Source organism: Protopterus annectens, chromosome 2.part0 (assembly GCF_019279795.1).
Source record: "Protopterus annectens isolate FY-2018-M chromosome 2.part0, PAN1.0, whole genome shotgun sequence".
NCBI lineage: Eukaryota > Metazoa > Chordata > Ceratodontiformes > Protopteridae > Protopterus > Protopterus annectens.
The window spans coordinates 1,840,365,508-1,840,390,040 of record NC_056728.1 but is presented as its reverse complement, the minus strand read 5'-3'; the positions used below and the strand labels follow the sequence as shown (position 1 = coordinate 1,840,390,040).

At 43.0% G+C, this 24,533-nt stretch overlaps 1 protein-coding gene across 2 annotated transcripts in view; it reads left to right on the top strand.

The window, feature by feature from the left end:
• The window catches only part of LOC122793655 (cyclin-L1-like), a 652,856-nt gene that overhangs the window by 173,504 nt on the left and 454,819 nt on the right, over positions 1–24,533 (top strand). The window contains exons 1-2 of one of the 2 annotated variants that reach the window (XM_044061874.1): positions 7,635–7,743; positions 24,292–24,401. In XM_044061874.1, the coding sequence (XP_043917809.1) occupies positions 7,741–7,743; positions 24,292–24,401 (113 nt within the window). In that variant the 5' untranslated portion in view covers positions 7,635–7,740. Of the gene's footprint in view, positions 1–7,634; positions 7,744–24,291; positions 24,402–24,533 lie in introns of those variants that run through there. The other variant, XM_044061873.1, reaches the window with a different exon arrangement.

The following is a 24,533-nucleotide window of genomic DNA, read 5'->3' as shown; positions in this document are numbered from 1 at the left end:
TTGGTGAGCGTCACCATTATAACCTACCAAAAGTGGAGCATAAATGTTCTGTCCCTCTTATTTACCACTTTAATTTTGATGGGGTTCAAAAAGGACCAAGGGTAACCCCTTTTTACAGATATGTCTAATATCTTATCTACCTCCAATAAAAATGTATCCTAGTCATTCACCATTCTGGCCAACCTGACAAGTTGGCCTTTAACCACAGACTTTTTTTGTGCCAATGGATGAAAACTGTCAAAGTGAAGATAACTGTTTGAAAAGGTGGGTTTCCGATATATATTGGACTTGAAATACCCAGCCTCCACATCTTTGTGAATAGTTACATCCAAACACTCAATCCTATCATCTTTAACACAATGAACAAATCGTAAAAAGGAAGTTGTCGTGTTAATATACTCAATAAACCCATTTAATTTCATAATGTCATCATGCCATATAATAAAAATATCATTTAAAAAACGAGTATAGAAGGAAAAGGAATCCTTATAAACGGAGTTAAAAATAAAATATTTTTCCCAATAACATGATACTAAATTGGCAAAACTGGGGGCACATGCTGCCCATTGTCACACCCTTTTCTTGTCTGTAATATTAGCTTTCAAAAAAAATAAAATTATTGGATAATACCATATCCATCAGAGAAACAATAATAATGATCTTCATGTTTCACTGATGCAGTCATCACATTTTGGTTATCTGCTTGTAGTAGCCCTCGGCCTGATTATCAAAGTCTTGGGTCCTGCGTCGGTTGCTGTCTCATCTTCCACGACGTCAGGTAGTCAGGGGTATAAAGCATGCAGCCAATGCCATTACATCAGTCTTTCTTACCGTGCGGTGCCTGAAGCAAAAGCAGTTTGCAAGTGCCGGTCGGCCGACTCCTGAAATTTTCGTTTTCGAGTTTCAGATCTGAAGTCTTAAACTAAGCTAAGTACCCCATTGGGGATCCTTTTTCTTTCTCTAAACCAATGTCAGTAAAAGTTAATAGTTGTATTTCTTGTGGAAAGCAAATACCTCATAAAGATTTTCATTCGCACTGCATTCCTTGCCTAGGCCCAGACTGCAACGTACCTCGCTGTCGGTTTTGTGCCGCATTAAAACCTTGTACTGTATCGGTTCATTTAAGCATCTAAATATTTTGGTACTCTGTTCAATTATTCAGAAATGGCTTCAGCAAGCCACTCGACTACCGACATTCCGAACAAATGCAAAGATAAAGATGGACTGCATAGGTCCAAAGCTGCTGACGATGCTTCTCCTAAGCTAATCGCCAGTTCGCCGGTACTCAGTGAGGTGCTTTCGAAGCCCCTGATACCGCTACTTCAGATTTGAAGGCCTCTACTGAGACCCATTTGGAGTCTGGTATGCCGCGAGATGCTTCTTCGACTGTGGAACCTGCGGATGTCTCTACCTGGGATGGGTCCAGAGCCGCTGTGTAGGCACCGGCTTCTGAGGGTATATTCAGGCCTACTGACTTTTATATTAAACTGACACCATCTTCTTCTTCAAGGCCTAAAACTCGATCCATGCCTAGAAAACAGACGCCCAGACTGCAAGGTCAGACCCCTATGCCTAAAAAACAAATAAGAATGGCTGAAGACCTTATTACTCTAATCAGGGGAAGCCACCCTTCCCTCTCTAAGAGACCTAGAACTAATTTTCCTTCTGATCAGGATTCTGAAATTTCTGTTTTCTCTGATGATCAGGATTTGCCCTTATCTACCTATGAGGATTCTGATGCAGAGGACTCCATTCCCTCTGCTTTCCCTCCAGAGGATTTCTCTTTTGGTGAAACCTTGCATACTCTTAGGGAGCATTTCCACTGGGAAAGCCAGGATTACTCTGACTCTAAAAAGAGGCTTAGAGAATTCTTACTCCTGCCTCAGCACAGGCCTTTGGCTATCCCTCCTGTACTGGACATTGTAGATGATGCCTTCTCAGAATCTAGCCTGGCCCCTAACACTTTACCTCCTGCTCCCCGAAAAACTCATAGGTATTACAGGGTACCTGACTCTCACAAGTTCCTCTCTAAAAATCCTGCTGTGGATCCTGAGACCATTTCACAGGGACCCAAGGGCATTAAGGCTACTACTGCCAAAAATTCTACCCCCTCTGATAGAGATTCCAGGGCATTGTATAGATTGGGTAAGAAGGTATACACTTCTGCAACTTTGGCTATTAGGGCCTTAGACTGCCAGTTTCATATGTTGAAGTATCAGCAGCATATTATTGGATTGCTTAAACAGAAAATGATGATTCCTGACTGTGCTGAAAATAAAGAACTACAGGATTTGATGCATTCCTGCTGAACAAGTTGGAAAACGTACTTTGCAGTGTGGTTTGTTTCATTAGCGGCATCTTGCAGGGATGCTGTCCCTGGGTCTGTACTTAGAAGGCATGCTTGGCTTAAGGAGCAATCTTTGCCAGATCATGTTAAAGCTAATTTACTGGATGTTCCCTTAAACCAAGACCGCCAGTTTTGCAACAAAGCAGAAGAAATACTTAAAAAGATGGAGGAAAAAGCTAAATCTATGCAAACAGCCTCCCAGATTTAGTAGGCATTGGCCCTCTAAGAATTGGCCCTTTCCTGCCTCTTCCAGGCCTTCTCAGTCCAAACCCAGAACCAGCAGAACACCCAGGGGTCAGTCCCAAGGTACTCACAGGCCTAAGCAGTGGGGGGCTCCCACTTCCAAAGCAGGGAATGGTAGGACTCCCACTATGGTAAACTGTCTCAATGACTTAACTTTAAACCTTCCAAGCCCTGCTCAACTAGGGGAAAGATTGCCCTGCATGCAAAAAATTGGGAACTCATTGCCCAGGACAAATGGGATGTTCTTCGTGTTTCACTGTTGCAGTCATTACATTTGGGTTATCTGCTCGCAGGTAGCCCTCAGTCGGCCTGATTAACAAAGTCTTGGGTCCTGCGTCGGTTGCTGTCCCTTCTTCCATGACGTCAGGGGTGTATAACATGCAGCCGATGCCATTACATCAGTCTTTCTTACCATGTGGTGCTTGAAGCAGTTCGCAAGTGCCGGTCGGCCGACTCCTGAAATTTTCATTTTTCGAGTTTCAGAACCGAAGTTTTCAACTAAAGCTAAGTACCCCATTGGGGAAACATTTTCTTGCTCCTTTCCGATGTCAGTAAAAGTTAATAATTGCATACTTGTGGAAAGCAAATACCTCATTCATATTGTATTCCTTGCCTAGGCCCTGACCACGACGTACCTTGCTGTTGATTTTGTGCTTTATTTATTTGGCGCATTATCCGTCGATATATCTTCGCCTCTAAATATTTCGGTTCTCGGTTTAATTATCCAGAAATGTCTGTTAGCCATCCGACTACTGGGATTCTGGAAAAACGCAAAGCTAAAGACAGAGACAGGACGCCGAGGTCCAAAACTGCCGAAGACGCTTTTCCAAAGCCAGTCGCCAGTTGGCCGGTACTTAGTGAGGCGCTTTTACAGCCCCTGATACCTGCTACGTCTGATTCGCAGGCCTCTACTGAGACCCATTCGGAGTCCTGTATGCCTTGAGATGCTTCAACTATGGAACCCGCGAATGTCTCTACTTTGGATAGGTCCGGAGCCGCTGTGCAGGCACAGGCTTCTGAGGGTGTATTCAGGCCTACGGACTTGCATATTAAACCAACGCCTCCTTTTTTACTTAGGCCTAAATCTCGATCCATGCCTAAAAAAACCGACGCCCAGGCCACATGCTCAGGCCTCTATGCCTAAAAAACAAATAGTAAGAAGGGCTGAAGGTTTAATAACTCTGATCAGGGGTAGCCAGCCCCCCCCCCCTTTCTAAGAGGACTAGGACTGAAGTTGATTATGAATCTTCTGATCAGGATTTTGTTTTTTCTGATTCTTCTGATGATCTGGATTTGCCCTTATCTACTTATGAAGATTCTGATGCAGAGGACTCCATTCCCTCTGCTTCCCCTCCTGAGGATTTTTCTTTTGGTGAGACCTTACATACTTTAAGGGAGCATTTCCACTGGGAAAGCCAGGATTTTTCTGATTCAAAAAAGAGGCTTAGGGATTTCTTACTCCTGTCTCAGCATAGGCCTTTAGCTATACCTCCTGTACTAGACATTGTTGATGATGCCTTTTCAGTATCTAGTTTGGCCCTTGATTCTTTGCCTCCTGCTCCCAGAAAACCTGACAGATATTACAGGGTTCCTGATTCACACAAGTTCCATTTTAAAAATCATATTGTGGATCCAGAGACTATTTCACAGGACCCAAGGGCATTAAGGCTTCTACTGCTAAAATCTAATGGTAAACTAATGGTAAAGACGAGCAAATGGGGGAGCCCAGATATAGACCTGTTTGCCTCCCCCAAGAACTATTACTTGGAAAAGTTTTGCGCAAGGACTCCCCACAGACAAGCTTAGAAAGTGGATGCTTTGTCCTTCAGCTGGAAAAACATATCAGTTTATGCCTTTCGTCCTCTGCTCTCCAAAGTACTACTTAAGATCAAACAAGACAAACCAAGGATGATTTTGATTGCACTAGCCTGGACACGCCAACACTGGTACCCCCTCCTGTGCAGTGTGTCACTGTTGGCCCCATGGCACCTGCCTCAGAAACCTACCCTGCTGTCTCAGCAGGAGAACCAGATTCCACACCCTCAACTTCAGACACTGAACCTAGCAGCCTGCCTAATTACCTAAGCTCTCATTTACCATCCCCCAGTAAACCAGTGATGGATGTTATTTTAGAGGCAAGGGGGCCTAGTTCTAGAAAATCTTATGCTGAAAAATGGAAAAGATTCTGTGCATAGAACCAATCTCAAGGCATGAACACAGCAGTGCCCAGTTTACCTCAGATTTTACAATACTTCACTGAGATGCTTCACAAGGGCCTGTCTTTTTCCTGAATAAAAATTCATGCCTCAGCCATTTCTGCTCATTATAACACAGAACGTCCCCTCTTCTCTCATCCACTGCTCAAGCAGTTCCTCGGAGGGGCCAAAAAATTAAAACCATCCAGGATAGCTCCAACACCAGCCTGGGACCTTAACTTTGTATTGGAGAAACTCACCCTTCCTCCTTTCGAGCCAGCTGCTACTGCAGATTTAAAATTCCTTTCTTGGAAAACAGCTTCCCTTTTAGCCATCACTTCAGCAAGAAGGGTATCTGAATTACAGGCCTTTATGGCAGTGGAGCCTATCATCATCTTTCATGTGGACAGGGTGTCCCACAGGACCAGTCCCCCTTTCATGCCAAAGGTGGTATCCAGTGTGGCCTTTAATCAGTCCATTCATTTGCCAACCTTCTTTCCTAATCCACAGAACAAAGTGGAACGGATACTGCACTCCTTAGATGTGCACAGACAACTTGGATTCTACGTGGACAGGACTAAACCTCAAAGGAAATCTGAACTGCTGGTGGCAATTGCTGCAGGGACAGAGGGGAAGGCTATTTCAAAGCAAACCATTTCCAAATGGATAGGCCATTGCATTCATTTCTGCTATAAGCACCATGGAAAAGCTATCCCACGGGATCAGACCCCACTCAACCAGGGCTGCATCTACCTCTACAGCCTTTATCAGAAGCGTACCTTCCAGGGACATCCTGGAAGCTGCTACCCGGAGTTCTGTACATACTTTCACCAAGCATTACCATTTGCCAATTTTCTCTAAATCCAGAGCTGGCTTTGCCACTGCAGTTTTGCAGGACCTTATAGCTGGTCCTAATGCTGTATAAATTCCTCCTCCCATCCTTAGCTTTGGGAATCTACCCAAATGTAATGACTGCAACAGTGAAACATGAAGAGCTTAGTACAGTTGTGTACACTTACCATAAATGTAGATGTTCGAGTGTATTCACTTTTGCAGTCCTGGTTACCCTCCCTCCAGCCCCCTGACTTTTTTTGGCTATACCTCTTCTCTCCTTTTCAGTGCTTAAAAGCTTTTTGGTGTATTTGCTTTTTTGTTTGCGTTATATAACCTTGTATATTTATAGATTTAATTGCTTCCCATTAGGGGTGCACCTGACATCTGGGGCAAGAAAAACTGATGTAGTGATGTTGGCTGCATGTTTTATACCCCTACTCGAAACAAGGCGGAAAAACAAACTGATAAATCCACAAAACAGGAACAATGGCAGGACAGCAGCACAAGAAACAGCAGAAAAATTAAAACTTTAATAAAGTAAAGCGCTTTTCGTTTGAATAAAATAAACAAACTTCATCAGACAAATAGTACCAATGGTACAGACCTTAAATACTAAAACAGTTAAGCACTCAATTAAACAATATACATAAGTAAACTATGTTTAAAGAAAGAAGAGCGTTTAAGAATGAAGAAGAGAAGTGCTGCTGTCCTGCCATTGTTCCTGTTTTGTATTTTATACCCCTGACGACCAGACGTCACGGAAGAAGAGAGAGCAACCGATGTAGGACCCAAGACTTTGTTAATCAGGCCAACTGAAGGCTACTGCAAGCAGATAACCCAAATGCAATGACTCCAACAGTGAATACACTCGAACATCTACATTTATGGTAAGTGTACACAACCGTACTTTCCTAACCAAAGCGGCTAGAATCACCATAGCCAATTCCCAGCTAATCTCCACCCTACTGTGTGCATCCCCCATACTTACCAACCTTAGACAGACCTACACAAGCTGGATGCTTGTTAGAACAAAACTGCTAAATTTTCCACTGGAAACTCCTACCGCAGCCACCATTGCATCTTCCTTCAAGAACTAAACTGGCTAGAACTCCCACAACTACTTCACTTTAATCAGCTCACCCTCGCTCATAAACTTAGTAACCACCCCCTTAACATCCCTTCCCTTCATACCTTTCTCCAACCCGATCACCCCAATAGGGCCCCTAAGATCAAGCAACAGAAATCAACTCACTGTTATCAAACCCAAAAACTCAGCAGGAGAAGCCATATTTTCATGTACCATATCTAAATTTGGCACATTCTTCCACTCTGTATAACTACTCCACCTTCCAACAGCCTTTTCAAGACTGCACTCAAATTCCACTTAAATTTGCACTGGCTTTGTCCTTGTTCTAATCCAGACCAACACCCCCACCCCCCACCTATACTCTTAACCCAACTATACTACCGCCACTACTAACCACAGCCAGAAATAGCTAGTTGTCTTTACATACTTACGTCTTGTCTGCCAACTTAGTTTCTTGTCATTTATATTATTAGTAACAATCTTAACTTGCAACATTTTCTGTATATATTGTTCATAAACAATATATTTTTATTGTATTAAAGCCAACAACCTGTAATGTTGTCTACTATTGCTGCAACTTTGTTTATCATGTACATGATGTGGAGCTTTTCTCCCCGGGCATCCGCTGAAGAAGTACCTGCCTCCAGTCGGAATTTCCCGGTATACAAATATAAATAAATAAATTAAATAAATATTTATTCTAGTGATGTGATTTTACTAATTGTATTAAAGATTGTTGTGTTTAATTATTGCAGTAGTTCTGATGAAGTCCTGATTCGGATGAAAGTGCTTAACTGGTCTACTCCGACTTGTTTGTTTTTTGTCTGAATAAACTGCAGTGTGAGTTCACTTCTTCAGCTCTGCTTTTCTGTACACATTTAAGGTCCCTGGTTTATGGTCCTACGTGTGACATCCCATGCACCAATAGCAACCAGGCTGAAAGCTTTTTTATAGGAGCCGATGTTCGGATTGCCTGAGCCGGAGAATCCCACAGTGAGAATACTGCAACATGGAAGAGAAGGACTTCTGTGGTTATGGTAAGATTTACACAACTATTTTTTCTTTTGTCTTGGGACAGAAGAAAATTAGTAGACATCCTCTGTCGGTTCAGCAGACTGCCTCCTTCGCATGTTTACTTTGTGCAAAGCTGTTGATGTCCAAGGAGTTTTCATACATTGGATGTTCATAGACAACTTAGATTCTGTCTTGACAGATATAAAACTTTCAGAAATTCTGATCACTTATTTATTTATTATGAAGATGATTAAAAAAGTCAGCCAGTGTCAAAGCAGGCAGTTTCCAGATGGTTGCCCTATCTTATTTCCTTTTGTTGTTCCTACTGTAAGATGTCATTTCCAGGCAGAGTCAAGACACATTCTGCTGAGGTTGTGGCTTCTTCACTGGCTTTTTGGAAAGGAGTGGAGTAAAGTATTCAGAGGCAACAGCTTTGTCCTTTGTATATCCTTTTACAAAGCACTACAATGTAAGAACAGGCTTTGCTAGGACCATTCATGAGCTCCTGGACCCACAATCCTCCTCCTCCTCCTCCTAAACTTTTATAAGCGTTGATATTCTACCCATTTAGCTTAGGTTGTTGCAGCAGTGATCTAATGATTAACTAGTACAGTTGTACTAGTATAACAGTACATGTTCAAATAGGTCACTGCTGCTGCAGCTGTTCTCTCTGCACATCCCAGTTATATTTATATATTTGTTTTTTTTGTATGATTTTGTTTGCCAGAGTGACTATATTGATTTTATACACCTAGAAATTACTTGTTTCATGGTTGTAGTGTGTCCCTTCTTCAGTTTGCATGAAAGTTTTGAAAGATTTGGCTCCCAGAGGTTTGGTAGGTCAGGCAGATAAGGTAGAAAAATCAGTGGTCTGGGCACATGAAAGGTGTATTAAAGCTTTGGAATATGACTGATCATTGTATCATGGGTAGGGTATAACCATTGCTGAGCTAGTCTAAGCTATACGGATCTACTTGAAATGTTTACTGTTATCAAGTGAGGATCTCTGGTTAACAAAATTTGTGGATGATTGTAAGCTTAGAGATGTCGTGTACCCTTAGACATATAGGCATTGGGAGCTTGTAATTGTCATAGCTGGTGTTCAAAAATGGGTTCAAACTTGATACTTAAAAGTGTAACATTGTAGTTTTCTGTAAGCAGCACCTAGGTGCAGCTTATGGTATAGACAACACGCTAATTCAGAATGAAAAGGTAGTTAGGAAATTCTTCACCTTGCACAGCTCATAGTAAAAGGTATTTCCTTAGGATCAAAAATAAGTACTCTGCCCTGATTAAGACCCATCATTGAGTACAACACACAACTAAGCATACGAAAAAGACCCCAGAGGCATTTAAATGAAAATATCGTAGGCTTAAAAGACCAGTGCTACCAAGAGAGACTGGAGACCCTTATCTATATTCAGTATCCTGTAGATTCCTTACGTGCTTTCCCACGGCCATACGTCCTATAACATAAAATACACTTGGATGGTTAGGGAAGACAACTGGCTTCTATCTTGAGAACTACACTTTCTTTAGTTGCCATTAGCAATTAAAACCCATATGACCAGGTAGCTTTTATCAATTTTTGATTATTTCAACAGGCTGACTTTTGATTTTCCTGACTCTGACAATAAATCCTTCTGTTTTATCTTTGACTTGCAACCTAAATAATAGCGTTAAGCATTCAGTAAAGTGCAGATATGTGTCATTTTTTTTTTGGCCCAGCAACAACTGAGATTTTCATAAACTTAACACAAGAAGAAAAATTACCAAAAGTTATAAGCAAGTTTTCTCTGTTGTGTCAAACTTCCAGGGAAAGTAACCCCAAAAGAAGGACCTTTTGTCGAAATTTTTAGTCGTGGTGAAAGAAATGATTAGAAAAAAAAGAATAACCAGTAAAAAAAATGGAGGACCTAAAGGATCCTTTATTAACAGTCCTTAAAAATGAATGACTACAAATGTTCTTCATGTTTCACTGTTGCAGTCATTACATTTGGGTTATCTGCTTGCAGGTAGCCCTCAGTCGGCCTGATTAACAAAGTCTTGGGTCCTGTGTCAGTTGCTGTCCCTTCTTCCATGACGTCAGGGGTATAAAACCTGCAGCCGACGCCATTACATCAGTCTTTCTTGCTGTGCGGTGCCCGAAGCAGAAGCAGTTCGCAAGTGCCAGTCGGCCGACTCCTGAAATTTTCGTTTTCGAGTTTCAGAACCGAAGTCTTCAACTAAAGCTAAGTACCCCATTGGGGAAACTTTTTCTTTCTCCTTTCCCATGTCAGTAAAAGTTAATAATTGCATTACATGTGGAAAACAAATACCTCATAAAGATTTTCATTCATACTGTATTCCTTACCTCGGCCCTGACCACGAGGTACCTTGCTGTCGGTTTTGTTCTTTATTTAATCAGCGCACTGTCCGTAGTCTGTATATTTTCGCCTCTAAATATTTCGGTTCTCTGTTTAATTATCCAGAAATGTCGTCGGTTAGCCATCCGACTACTGGGATTCCAGAAAAACGCAAAGATAAAAACAGAGACAGGCCACTGAGGTCCAAAACTGTCTACGCTTCTCCTAAGCCAGTCGCCAGTTGGCCGGTACTCAGGTGCTTTTGCAACTCCTGATACCTGCTACTTCTGATTTGCAGGCCTCTACTGAGACCCATTCGGAGTCTGGTATGTCGCAAGATGCTTCAACTATGGAACCCGCGGATGTCTCTACCTTGGATGGGTCCGGAGCCGCTGTGCAGGCACAGGGTTCTGAGGGTGTATTCAGGCCTACGGACTTGCATATTAAGTCGACACCTCTTTCTTTACTTAGGCCTAAATCTTGATCCATGCCTAAAAAACAGACGCCCAGGCCACATGCTCAGGCTTCTCTGCCTAAAAAAAAATAAGAATGGCTGAAGATCTAATAACTCTATTCAGGGGTAGCCAACCCCCTTCCCTTCTAAGAGGCCTAGGACTGATGTTGATTATGAATCTTCTGATCGGGATTCTGTTTTTTCTGATTCTTCTGATGATCTGGATTTGCCCTTATCTACTAATGAAGATTGTGATGCAGAAGACTCAATTCCCTCTGCTTCCCCTCCTGAGGATTTTTCTTTTGGGGAAACCTTCCTGAGGATTTTTCTTTTGGGGAAACCTTACATACTCTTAAGGGAGCATTTCCACTGGGAAAGACAGGATTTTTCTGATTCAAAAAAGAGGCTTAGGGATTTTCTTCTTCTACCTCAGCATAGGCCTGTAGCCATTCCTCCTGTACTAGACATTGTTGATGCTTTTTCGGAATCTAGTTTGACCCCCGATTCCCTGCCTCCTGCTCCCAGAAAACCTGATGGATACTACAGGGTCCCAGAGTTCCACAAGTTCCATTTTAAAGATCCTATTGCAGATCCAGAGACTATTTCACAGGGGCCCAAGGGCATTAAGGCTTCTACTGCTAAAAATCCTCCCCCTTCTGATAGAGACGCCAGTGTGCTGGATAGATGGGGTAAGAAGGTTTACACTTCTGCTACCTTTGCCATTAGGGCTTTAAACTGCCAGTTTCATATGTTAAAGTATCAGCAACATGTTATTGGACTGCTTAAACAGAAAATGATGTTGATTCCTGACTGTGTGGAGAATAAAGAATTACAGGATTTAATGCATTCTGCTGAAGAAGTTAGAAAACATACTTTGCAATGTGGTTTTGATTCATTAGAGGTCTCTTGTAGGGTTGCCGTTACTGGGTCTGTGCTCAGAAGGGATGCTTGGCTTAAGGAGCAGTCTTTGCCTGATCATGTTAAAGCTAAATTGTTGGATGCTCCTTTAAATCAGGACCGCCTGTTTGGCAACAAGGCTGAGGAAGTTCTTAAAAAGATGGAAGATAAAGCTAAATCTATACAAACTGTTGAAAGATTTTTTACAAGTTCAGCCTCCTAGGTTTAGTAGGCACTGGCCCTCTAAGAATTAGTCCTTTCCAGCCCCTTCCAGGTCTTCTCAAGCCAAACCCAGACACAGCAAAAAACCCAGGTTTCAGTCCCAGGGGACATGCAGAACTAAGCAGTGGGAGGCCTCCACTTCCAAGTCTGGGAATATTAAGACCCCCCCCATGGTAAGCTTTCTCAGATTTCCTTTTAAAATTTCCAAGCACTTATCAACTGACTGCCCCATTGGAGGGAAAGATTGCTCTTCATGCAAAGAATTGGGAACTCATTACCCAGGACAAATGGGTTTTTAAATAGTGTCCCAGGGATACAGATTTCACTTCCACACATTGCCAACACCAAGCGGGTAGCCGGACCTACCCCCCAAATCGGTGGGCAGAGGCCCAAAAACAAGTACTTTCTCTCTTAAGCACGGGGGCTATTCAGCTGGTACCAGAAAAAGAAAAGGGACAAGGTTTCTACTCGAGATTTTTCCTGGTACCCAGAAAGACAATTCATGGCGTCCTGTCCTGGACCTGTCTACTCTAAACCCCTTTTTGGAGATTACAAAATTCAAGATGCTGACTCTTCTCCAATTTCTTCCTATGCTAGTTAAAGATGCCTGGTTGGCAACACTAGATTTAAAAGAAGCATACCTGCACATCCCAATCAGGGAATCTTGCAGAAGATACCTACGCTTCAAAGCAGGCTACACTCGCTATCAGTTCTCTGCACTGCCCTTTGACTTATCTACTGCATCCAGGGTATTCACAAAGTGCCTAGCTCCAGTTATTGCATTTTGCAGGCAAAGAAATATTCAAATATACCCATACCTGGACGATTGTCTAATTCAGGCAGAAAGCTAGGACATATTTTGAATCATCTGGCCTTTGTACAAAGGGTTCTAACTTGTCTGGGGTACACCATAAACTAAAAGAAATCGCAGCTGGTACCCTGTCAACAAATTATATTCCTGGGAGCAAGCTTGAATACAACTTCCCAGATGGCTTACCTCACACAAGAGAAACATTCATTTGACAACCTGCTTCAAATAAGTGGCCACAAAAACCCTGCTATCTGCAAGACGCATACTGCAGGCCGTAGGGTTCATGGCCTCCTGCATTCTTCTAATTCCATGTGCAAGACTGCATATGAGGAAACTACAGTGGTATCTAAAAAGCCTATGGTGTCAACATTCTCAGGACCTAGAAACAATGATTCCTATCATACCTTGCCTACGCCTAGAGTTCCTTTGGTGGGCAGAGGCCTGCCACTAAAACAAGGGACTACCTTTTACACCACCCCCTGCCGCCCAAAGCCTAGCTACAGACGCATCAGACTATGCATGGGGGGCTCACCTGGCAGGGGAAGTGCATTCAGGGTAAATGGAACCCAAGTCAAATGCTCCTGCATTTCAATCAAAAAGAAATGTTAGCTGTACAGAATGCTCTGACATACTTCAAGGACCACATTCTTCCAGGACAACTAATGGTAACGACGGACAACACCACTGTTATGTGATACATAAACAAGCAGGGGGGTACACATTCTTACCCCCTCTGCAGACTAGCCATGGCATTGTGGAACACAGCCTTGAGCTACCAAGTGCACCTGCAAGCTCAATTCCTGCCAGGAAAATTAAATATACAGGCAGACGGACTAAGCAGAATCCTCATGGACCCACACGAGTGGAAACTGGAACCAAGGACTTTCAACATGTTGACAAGGAAATGGGGGAGCCCAGATATAGACCTGTTTGCCTCTCCCCAGAACTACCAATTGGACAAATTTTGCACAAGGATTTCCCACAAACAAGCCTGGAAAGTGGATGCTTTGTCCTTTGGAAAAACCTATCAGTCTACGCCTTCCCCCCTCTGCTCTCCAAAGTACTACTAAAAATCAAATGGGACAAACCAAGGATGCTTTTGATTGCACCAGACTGGTCGTGCCAACACTGGTACCTCCTTCTGTGCAGTGTGTCTTAGTTACCTTCATGGCATCTGCCTCAGATTCCCTCCCTGCTGTCTCAGCGGGAGAACCAGATTCTGCACCCTCAGCTTCTAACAGTGAACCTTGCAGCCCGGTTAATTACTTAATCTCTCCTTTACCATCCCTCAGCAAACCTGTGATGGATATCATTTTAAAGGCAAGGAGGCCTAGTACTAGAAAATCTTATGCTGCAAAATGGAAAAGATTCTGTGCCTGGAACCAGTCTCAAAGGATGAGCACAGTAGTGCCCAATTTACCTCAGATTTTGCAATACTTAACTGAGATGCTTCACAAGGGCCTGTCTTTTTTTTCTCCATTAAAATCCACGCCTCAGTCATTTCAGCTCATTATAACACAGAACCGCTCCTCTTCTCCTCCACTGCTCAAGCAGTTCCTCAGAGAGGCCAAAAATTTGAGACCACCCAGGAGAGCTCCAACCCCGGCCTGGGACCTTAACTTTGTCTTGGACAAACTCCCTCTACCTCCTTTCGAGCCAGCTGCTACTGCAAACTTAAAATTTCTTTCTTGGAAAACAGCTTTCCTTTTACCAATCACTTCAGCTAGAAGGGTATCTGAATTACAGGCCCTTATGGCAGTGGAGCCTTTCATCATCTTTCATGTGGACAGGGTGTCCCTCGGAACCAGTCCATCCTTCATGCCCAAGGTGGTATCCAGTGTGGCTCTTAATCAGTCCATTCATTTGCCAACCTTCTTTCCCAATCCACAGATTAAAGGGGAATGGATACTGCATTCCTTAGATGTGCACAGACAACTTAGATTCTACTTGGACAGGACTAAACCTCAAAGGAAATCTGAACAACTGCTGGTGGGATTTGCTGCAGTGGCAGAGGGGAAGGCTATTTCAAAGCAAACCATTTCTAAATGGATAAGCCATTGCATTCATTTCTGCTATAAGCACCATGGAAAACCTGTTCCCCAGGGGATCAGACCTCACTCCAGCAGGGCTGCATCTACCTCTACAGCCTTTCTCAGAGGCATCCCTACCAAGGGACATCCTAGAAGCTGCTACCTGGAGTTCTGTACATCAAGCATTATCATTTGCCAATTTTCTCTAAATCCTGAGCTTGCTTTGCCACTGCAGTCTTGCAGGGCATTATAGCTGGCCCTAATGCTATCTAAATTCTTCCTCCCAACCATATCTTTGGGAATCTTCCCAAATGTAATGACTGCAACAGTGAAGCACGAAGAACATAATGCAGTTGCGTACACTTACCGTAAATGTAGATGTTCGAGTGTATTCACTGTTGCAGTCCTGGTTATCCTCCCTCCAGCCCCCCTAAATTCTTTTGGCTATACCTCTACTTTCCTTTACTATGCTTAAAAGCCTTTTTGGTGTATTTGAGTTTTTGTTGGAGGTATGTCTTTGTACTTTTATATTTAATTGCTTCCCATTATGAGGACACCTGACATCTGGGACAAGAAAAACTGAGGTAATGTCTTCGGCTGCATTTTTTTATACACCTGACGTCATGGAAGAAGGGACAGCAACCGACGCAGGACCCAAGACTTTGTTAATCAGGCCTACTGAGGGCTACCTACAAGCAGATAACCCAAATGGTAATGACTGCAGCAGTGAATACACTCTAACATCTACATTTATGGTAAGTGTACACAACTGTGCTTTCTTCCTCTCCTATCCCCCAAATCTTTTATTGAAGCTTTCTCAGTCCCTGCCTCTTTGGAGACCGATAAGTTCAGAAAAATTGATCCTTTTAAAAGGGCTGCAAACTAATTTGGAAGCTTCTTCCTGCTCCCTTTATGAATTCCCCAGGTTCCTCCAAACGTCAAGAACACCAGATAATCCTGTCCTTCATTATCTGTATCAGCAGGGAAATATGTAGTTACCCCCAAAAAAAGACTAAAGTTTTATTCATGACTGTACCTCGTTACAAGAAATTATGGTATATGGAGACCCATACTGGGTTTATCAATTCTGAACACCTTTTTAAGAATTCCAAAATTCAGTGTTACTTCTCTAATCCCTTCTACCGGTGTTTCTTCCTCGATCCTCCTCCTTGGTTACCCCGGACCTGAAGGATGTCTGTCTTCTCATTCTCATTCGTACACATCATTGGAAATTCTTCAGGTTTTATGGTTTAGGATTTTATTTTCAATTTCCTACTCAGTTTGGTGTTGGCATACTCTTAAGACACATTTGTCGGCCATCTGTGCTCTTTTTGTCTATGGATCCACCTCTTTCTTCATATTATGAGGTCATGCAGTTCCTGAAAGGTGTCTTTCCCATCATAAAAGTCATCCTTCGCTTCAGGCCTCCAAAAAAATCTACTCTGTCTACTTAAGATTTGAATTGTTTTAACACCCTCTCTTCCTTTGAACCTGCTGCTGCTTCTTTAAAATTCTGTGTTTGGCAGATGTTTTTTTTCTGGTGGCATTGACTTCTGCTAAAGGATTCTGAATTTTGTAGTTCTTGTGGTCTCTCATTCATTTTCACAAGAGCAGGGTTTTCCTAAAGACTACCCTCTTTCCTTCCTTTTATGTCAGAAGTTGTAAAAGTTTTTGAGCTATTCTATTCATTTACCAACCATGTCTAGAAAAAGGGAGAGAGAATTTTACATTTTTTTAGATGTTAATGAACAGCTTAAATTCTGTTTAATCAAAATGTAAGCCATTCAGATCATCAGATCAGCTGTTAGTTTCTTATGAGGGCAAAAGATTCCTGTCTTAAAACAGTCAAGTTTCCAACGGCTTTCTCTTTCTCTCTCTTTGTTATGGCCTTGAATTGATTTCCTGTTAAATAAATGTCAATCTGCTAGACTCGTTGCTTTATTTTGTGCCTTTTTCCATGGTTTAGACTTGTGTTCTACAAGCAACCACTTAGATGTTCTTCGTGTTTCACTGTTGCAGTCATAACTGTAGGGTGTTCCTGCCGGCAGGCAGCCCAAGGTCGGCCAGAATTCCAAAGTCTGGGTCCGGCGTCGGCTGTACCAGCAAGTACCCTGACGTCAGAACGCAGAGGTATAAAGCTGACAACCGACGCCATCTTCCCAGTCTTTCTTGCCGTGCGGTGGAAAGCAGCTCGCAAGTCGTTGGTTGGCGCATTCAGGACAACGTGCTTTGATTGTCGTCGGTCCGAAGTTTTTACTTCTCTTCTCAAGCTAAGTACCCCGTTGGGGAATCTTTTTCTTGCTCCTCCGATGTCAGAAAAAGTTAATAATTGTAGATCGTGTGGAAAACAAATACCTCATAAAGATTTCCACTCTTACTGTCTACCTTGCTTAGGCTCTGACCACGACGTTTCTTGCTGTCTGTTCTGTGCCAGGTTTAATTCTCGCACTATCATTGGGCCTTGAATTATTTCGGTAGACGATTCAATTACAGGATGTCGTCGGATACTTTACCGACAATCGGAATTCAAAAGAAACGCAAGGACAAGGACAGGCCTCTGAGGTCCAAACAGGATACTTTGCAGCCGGAGCCAGCTTCGGGTTCGACGGTCGTCACTGAGGCGCTTTTGCAGCCCCTGTTGTCCGCCACTTCAGAACCTATGGCCGACACGGACTCCCATGGGGAGCCATCTAGGCCTAGTATTTTATCTGCTGCAGGACCTTCGGACGTCGCTCCTTCAGATGGGTCCGGAACCGCTGTGCAGGTACCGGCTTCTGAGGGGGTACTTTACTGACAATCGGAATTCAAAAGAAACGCAAGGACAAGGACAGGCCTCCGAGGTCCAAACAGGATACTTTGCAGCCGGAGCCAGCTTCGGGTTCGGCGGTCGTCAGTGAGGCGCTTTTGCAGCCCCTGTCCGCCACTTCAGAACCTATGGCCGACACGGACTCCCATGGGGAGCCATCTAGGCCTAGTATTTTATCTGCTGCAGGACCTTGACGCCTTCCTTCAGATGGGTCCGGAACCGCTGTGCAGGTACCGGCTTCTGAGGGGGTTTTCAGGCCTTCTCATATCACTATTTCTACAAAGGCAAAGTCAAAGACTCCTGTTAAACCAAGGATTTCTTCTCAAGCTGCTTCGGATACAGCTCCCAAGACCCAGAAGCAATTACTACGGATGGCTGAGGATTTACTTACAATGATTAGGGGTTCTCACCCTCCTCCTGAAAAAAGGCCTAGACAGGATATACCTTATGATTCCTCTGATCAGGCTTCTGTGTCTTCTGTCTCTTCCTCTGACCAGGATTATTCTTTTCCTCCCTATGAGGATTCTGATGCAGAGGACTCTATTCCCTCCGCTTCTCCCCCTGAAGATTTCTCTTACATGAGATGAGAGAGAATTTTCATTGGGAAGGTCAGGATTATTCTGCTTCCAAGAAGAGACTTAGGGAATTTCTCCTTCTCCCTCAACACAGGCCTTTGGCTATTCCCCCTGTACTTGATATTGTGGATGATGCTTTCTCTGAAGCTAACTTGAATCCTGATTCCTTGCCGCCTGCTCCTTCTAAGCCTGATAGATTTTACAGAGTCCCTGATTCCCATCAATTCTTATTTAAGAACCCTTCTGCAGATCCTGAAACTATTTCTCAGGGTTCTAAGGCTGCTAAGGCCACTTCATCTAAAAATCCTATTCCCTCTGAAAAGGATTCTCGTGCCTTGGACAGGTGGGGCAAAAAGGTTTATACTTCTGCTACTCTTTCTATTAGAGCTTTAAATTGCCAGTTTCACATGTTCAAGTATCAGCATTTTCTTTTGTCTGTTTTAAAGCAAAGGCTTTCTTCCTTTCCTGCATGTGCAGAGGACAAGGAATTACAGGATGTATTGCATGCAACTGAACAAGTTAGCAAACATAGTTTACATTGTGGTTTTGATGCCATGGAAGCTTCTTGCAGGGCCGCAGCCTGTGGTACTGTTATCAGGAGACATGCTTGGCTTCGTGAGCAGAATTTACCTGAGCAGGTTAAGGCTAAACTGTTAGATGCCCCTGTTCAGCATGATGTTTTATTTGGATCCAAGGCTGAGGAGGTTATTAAAAAGATGGAAGAAAAAGCAAAATCTATGCAGACTGTTAAAGATTTCTTACAGGTTCAGCCTCCTAGATTTTCTAGAAATTGGCCCTCCAAAAATTGGTCCTTTCCCACGTCTGACAGGCCTCAAAGGGGAAGATATAGACGCTCCAGAGGTTGGGCGCAGGCTCAGGCCTCTTACAGGTCCAGACAGTGGACTGCTTCTTCACCTAGAAGGGGAGAAGACAGACCTCAGTCACAAAGGAAGCAGACCCAATGACTTTCTCTGTTGGGCTACAGGTCCTCCTTGCCTGGAAGCCCCTCTCGGAGGAAAACTTTCTCTCTTCTACCAAAATTGGACTCGTATTACCCAGGACAAATGGGTTTTAGACGTGATTTTAAGAGGCTACAAATTCCACTTTCATACTCTGCCAAGGTCTTCCGGTTGGCCAGATCTGCCAAAACATCAATAGTCAGAGGCCTTAAATCAAGTGGACGCTTTATTGGCCATGAGAGCCATAGAACCTGTTCCACTTCCAGAGATGGGAAAAGGTTTTTACTCAAGACTATTTCTGGTTCCAAGAAAACAAAACTCATGGAGACCTATTCTGGACCTCTCAGTACTAAATATCTTTCTGGAGATTCCAAAATTTAAGATGCTTACTCTGCAACAACTTCTTCCCATGCTCTCCCAGGATGCTTGGATGGTGACATTGGACTTGAAGGAAGGCTACTTGCACATTCCCATCAGACAGGAACGCAGAAAATACCTCAGATTCAAGGCAGGCTCGAGACACTTTCAATTCTCTGTACTGCCCTTTGGCTTATCTAAGAGTCTTTAACAAGTGCCTGGCTCCAGTAGTAGCTTATTGCAGACTCCAAGGGATTCAAATTTACCCCTATCTGGACGATTACCTTATTCAGGCGGACAGCAAGGATCTTTTACTTCAACATCTGCAGTTTGTTCAGTGTCTTCTCCTACTACTGGGATTTACAGTGAACACAAAAAAGTCACATTTGATCCCCTCTCAAATGATCTTCTTGGGAGCTCTTCTAAACACAGGCTTGCAAAGGGCCTTCCTTACTCCAGAAAAGCAAGTACAACTGGTATCAATTTTCAAGACCTTGGCTACTTTAACTCAGCTCACTGCAAGGAAATTCCTGCAGGCATTGGGCTACATGGCTTCTTGCATCCTGTTGATCCCAAATGCAAGGCTTCATATGAGAAAACTTCAATGGTACCTAAAGAGTGTATGGTCTCAGCATCACCACAGTCTGGATACAATGATACCTCTGATTCCCTGCCTCCAAAAAGAGTTCCTTTGGTGGTCCAAGACTTGTGCTTTAAACGAAGGGAATCCCTTTCGTCTGCCTCATCCTTCTCAGATCATAACCACAGACGCTTCGGATTATGCTTGGGGAGCTCATTTTCTAGACGATTGCCAGCAGGGCTCTTGGACAAAGAAGCATCTTCCATGGCACATCAATTTGAAGGAAATGTTGGCAGTCCAAAATGCTCTTCTAGCCTTCCAGAATCTTTTGCAACCAGGACATCTTCTGATTCGTACAGACAATACCACAGTCATGTGGTATATAAACAAGCAGGGGGGCTCTCACTCTTACCCCCTTTGCAGACTAGCTATGAGTCTGTGGGACACAGCTCTAAATCTGAATCTGCATCTTCAAGCTCAGTTCATTCCAGGAAAACAGAATCTCTTAGCAGACAGCCTAAGCAGAAATCTTTTGGATCCTCACGAATGGATGCTGGACCCCAACTTATTCAACAGGATTACTGCAGTTTGGGGTTGCCCTCGGATAGATCTGTTTGCATCCCATCTCAATCATCAGTTGCCTCTCTTTTGCACCAGGTCCTTCCAGAAAACAGCTTGGAGAGTGGATGCCCGGTCTTTCAGCTGGAGGAATCTTCCGGGATATGCCTTCCCTCCGCTTCCTCTTCTGCCTCGGGTGTTACTGAAAATAAAAGAGGACAAACCCAAAATTATCATTCTGATAGCTCCAAATTGGCTTCGGCAGTTTTGGTATCCAACTTTGACACCTGTTCTTGGAACCTCCATGGATTCTGCCTCTGTCTCCTTCTCTTCTGTCCCAGCATCAGGGACAGATGCTACACTCTCAAATCAAGACTCTATGCCTGGCAGCTTGGCTCTACAAGGGCCTTTCATTCCTTCTGCTCTTCCCAAACAAGTTTTGGATGTTCTCTTAGAAGCTAGGTGGCCTAGCACTAGAAAATCTTATGCTTCTAAATGGAAAAGATTTTGTATTTGGATGCGGGATTGAGGTTCTGATCCTTTTTTGCCTGATATTTCCTCCATTTTACTTTACCTCTCAGACCTTTTGCTTAAAGGCCTCTCCTTTTCTTCCATCAAAATCCATGCTTCTGCTATCTCGGCTCATTTCAACATTGATCCCCCCATCTTTTCTCACCAGCTGGTGAGACAATTCTTGAGAGGGGCTAAGAATTTAAGACCACCCAGGACTCCTCCTGTTCCTGCTTGGGATCTTAATTATGTTTTGGAGAAACTTACTTTACCTCCCTTTGAGCCTGCTGCTGCTTCGGATATCAAGTTCTTATCCTGGAAGACAGCTATCTTATTAGCATTGACTTCTGCCAGAAGGGTGTCAGAGTTGCAAGCTCTCATGGCTGTGGAACCATACCTTATTTTCCATCAAGACAGAGTTGCCTTGAGGACCAATCCTACATTTATGCCTAAGGTGATTTCTAAAGTGGCTTTAAATCAGACTATTCACCTCCCTACTGTCTTTCCAAATCCTCAAAACAAAGGGGAAAGGATTTTGCATTCATTGGATGTACACAGACAACTACGATTTTACCTGGACAAAACTAAAGATTTCAGAAAATCTGATCAGTTGCTTATCTCTTATGCCTCCAGCTCTCTATGCAAGACTATTTCTAAACAAACTATTTCCAAATGGATTGCTCATGGGATAAGGTTTTGTTACTCTCACTTTGGGAAACAGATTCCAGGTACTGTTGGAAGTCATTCTACTAGAGCAGCTGCCACTTCAGCAGCTTTTCTCAGAGGAGTTCCTACCAAGGACATTTTGGAAGCTGCCACTTGGAGTTCAGTGCATACTTTTTCTAAGCACTATAATCTCCCTTTATATTCAAGTCTAGGGCAGGTTTTGCCTCTGCTGTCTTGCAGGGTCTTCTGGCTGCCCCTTCTTCTGCATAGCCTCCTCCCTCCTACACAGCTTTGGGATTCCACCCTACAGTTATGACTGCAACAGTGAAACACGAAGAACATAGTACAGTTGTGTACACCTACCATAAATGTAGATGTTCGAGTGTCTTCACTGTTGCAGTCGGTGTTTCCCTCCCACCAATCACCTCTTATTTTTTGCTTGTTCTATCTTCCTCTTCCTTTGTGGTGTATTTGTGTTTCTTTTTGGACACCTTTTGGTTATTTTGAGGGGCGTCTGACATCTGGGGCAAGAAAGGCTGGAGAAGATGGCGTCGGCTGTCAGCTTTATACCTCTGTGTTCTGACGTCAGGGTACTTGCTGGTACAGCCGGCGCCGGACCCAGACTTTGGAATTCTGGCCGACCTTGGGCTGCCTGCCGGCAGGAACACCCTACAGTTATGACTGCAACAGTGAAGACACTCGAACATCTACATTTATGGTAGGTGTACACAACTGTACTTTCTCTGTATACAGCTTGCAAGATTGGTGTCTGTAGTCGAGCCAGAGTGGTTTTGCCATACTCATTCGTTAAAGGAAAACTCCACCCTTGAACTAAAAGTCTGTTTTTTTCTTTACTCTGTTTCCTGACCTATGTTAACACACCAAAATCATTCTAAGTGCTTTATTTTAGCCTATTTTCCACAACATTGGTACCAATGGGGCTTGTAACAACGTGATCTTGTTCTCCCGCAACCCTTTCTCTTTTCCATAATGCTTTGTATGACTTATGCCAGACATAAGGAAGTAACTGAATTCTCATGCCATTGCCACTTACCTTCTGTAAAAGGATTGCTTCTTTTCCGTCTCTAGCCACCCTCATTTATGTTTGGCTCTGACCTTGTTTTACACTATACTTGGAAGTTATCCCGCTACAGCCAGAAAAGTAACTAAATTGCAGGCATTTGTTCAGGGTTTTTTTTTTTGTAGTCCAGTTGATTCTGCAAGGGTTTCCCAGTGCAGTGACAGTTTTAACACTTCTGCAGTAGTGTGGGGGGGAGAGGAATGTCGATTCCTCTGTAACTGCTAAAGAAAACCCTGAACAAAGAAAGGCCTGCAATTTAAACCAAGTTGTTAATCTGCCAGTCTTCTTTCCTACCTTAACAAAGGAGAATACCAGCTTCATATGCTGGATGCACACATGCAGCTTTACTTCTATTTGCAGAAAATCTGATCGGCTTTTTTTTCCCTTTTCTAAGGCCAGGCTGGGAAAACCAGTTTCCAAAGTGACCCTGGCTAACTGTATTACTAGTTGCATTACACTTGCTTATTCCACAAAGGGTATCCTGTTGCCATGTCGTATTAAGGCTCATTCTACTAGGTCGGTGTCCACCTCCTTAGTGTTCTGGTCGAAACTTCTCATTGATGACATTTGCGCAGCCACCACCTGGTCAAACCACCATACTTTTATATCTCGTTACAAATTGGATATTATTTCCAGGAACAGAGCCTCTCTTGGTTCTGCTGTGCTCAGCAACTCAGATGGAACGTTATGCTGAGTAGATCTATTTGCCTACACTCTGATAGGGAAGGCAATGTCTAGCGCACAGTCCAGATGTCTTCTTGGCGTCATCCCGTTCTGTTGTCTTTCCCCTTCTAGTTATTTATGCCGAATATCATGGTTCCTCTGCCAGTTTTCTCCAGTAAATTCCATCCCTTTCTAGGCCTATTGTCTGTACCGCTAAGTGCAGTCATCCCTTTCTGCAGAATCTCCTTTCTGCATTCTTGTTTTGGCTTGGTTCTTAGAATACTTTCTGCTATTTTATAAATATTCTATTCTGTATGGCTGCTGCTGTCCTCCTGCATCCAAAATCTCCCACACTCCTTATTTTTTGAATTTTTCCCCTGATTCATCATAATCCCTTTGTACCTTGAATTGTATCTTTTTTGCTTGTTGTGTATATGACCCTTAACTGTGTAGCTCTAAAATATCCCTTCAAATCTGGTGTTACAAAACCACTTTGTTTTATTGGCAGGATCAACTTATCCACTTGACCCTTGCCCTCTTCACCTCCCAGATAAAATCCTTCAACTCTTTATGTTCAATACTACCCACAGCTTATCCTCTGGTTGATAAATTGAAATTCCCCAAAGTAGTACTTTTTTCTTTTTTTTCCAGATGAGACTGCAGAAATAATTCTTGATGCCAGCATATGTTAGTGAAAAAAAATACTGGTAGCTGATTTTAAGACCTTGTGAAGTGGAATGCTTGTATGTGTAGTTTGATTTTACATTGAAGTCACCAGTTTACAAAGTCTTGCAAACGTGGAAGCAGTTTGTTTTGCAGCTTAGGTTGTTTTGCTCAAATCCAAATTTAGTGTTCTTCATAGCCTCGTAAGTTAAATGGTCTTTTGCCCATTCTTTTTGACTTTCTTCATGTGATACCTTAATCTTAATGTCTTCAGTCTGTGGCTTTTATATCTGAATGACATGCTTCCTTTAACTTGCAGCCCTCATTTTAGTATGGGTAAAGAGTTTGAAATGAGTATTATCATATGTAAAAGTTATGTTTTTCTTCTTTTAAGATTGTAGCAATGGCTTGTGTTCATTTGGCATCTAAAATTGAAGAAGCTCCTAGACGTGTGAGGGATGTTGTCAACGTATTTCACCATCTCCGACAAGTTAGAGAAAGGAAGTAAGTAATGCATAGCTTTGTCGTACAAGCTTGGTGAAGGCCAAGTGTACTGTAGTATCATCTTCTATATTAAATGCTCTTATTTCAGTATTAATCTCATGGTAACATACTTGTCTTAAATTTCTGCATGTA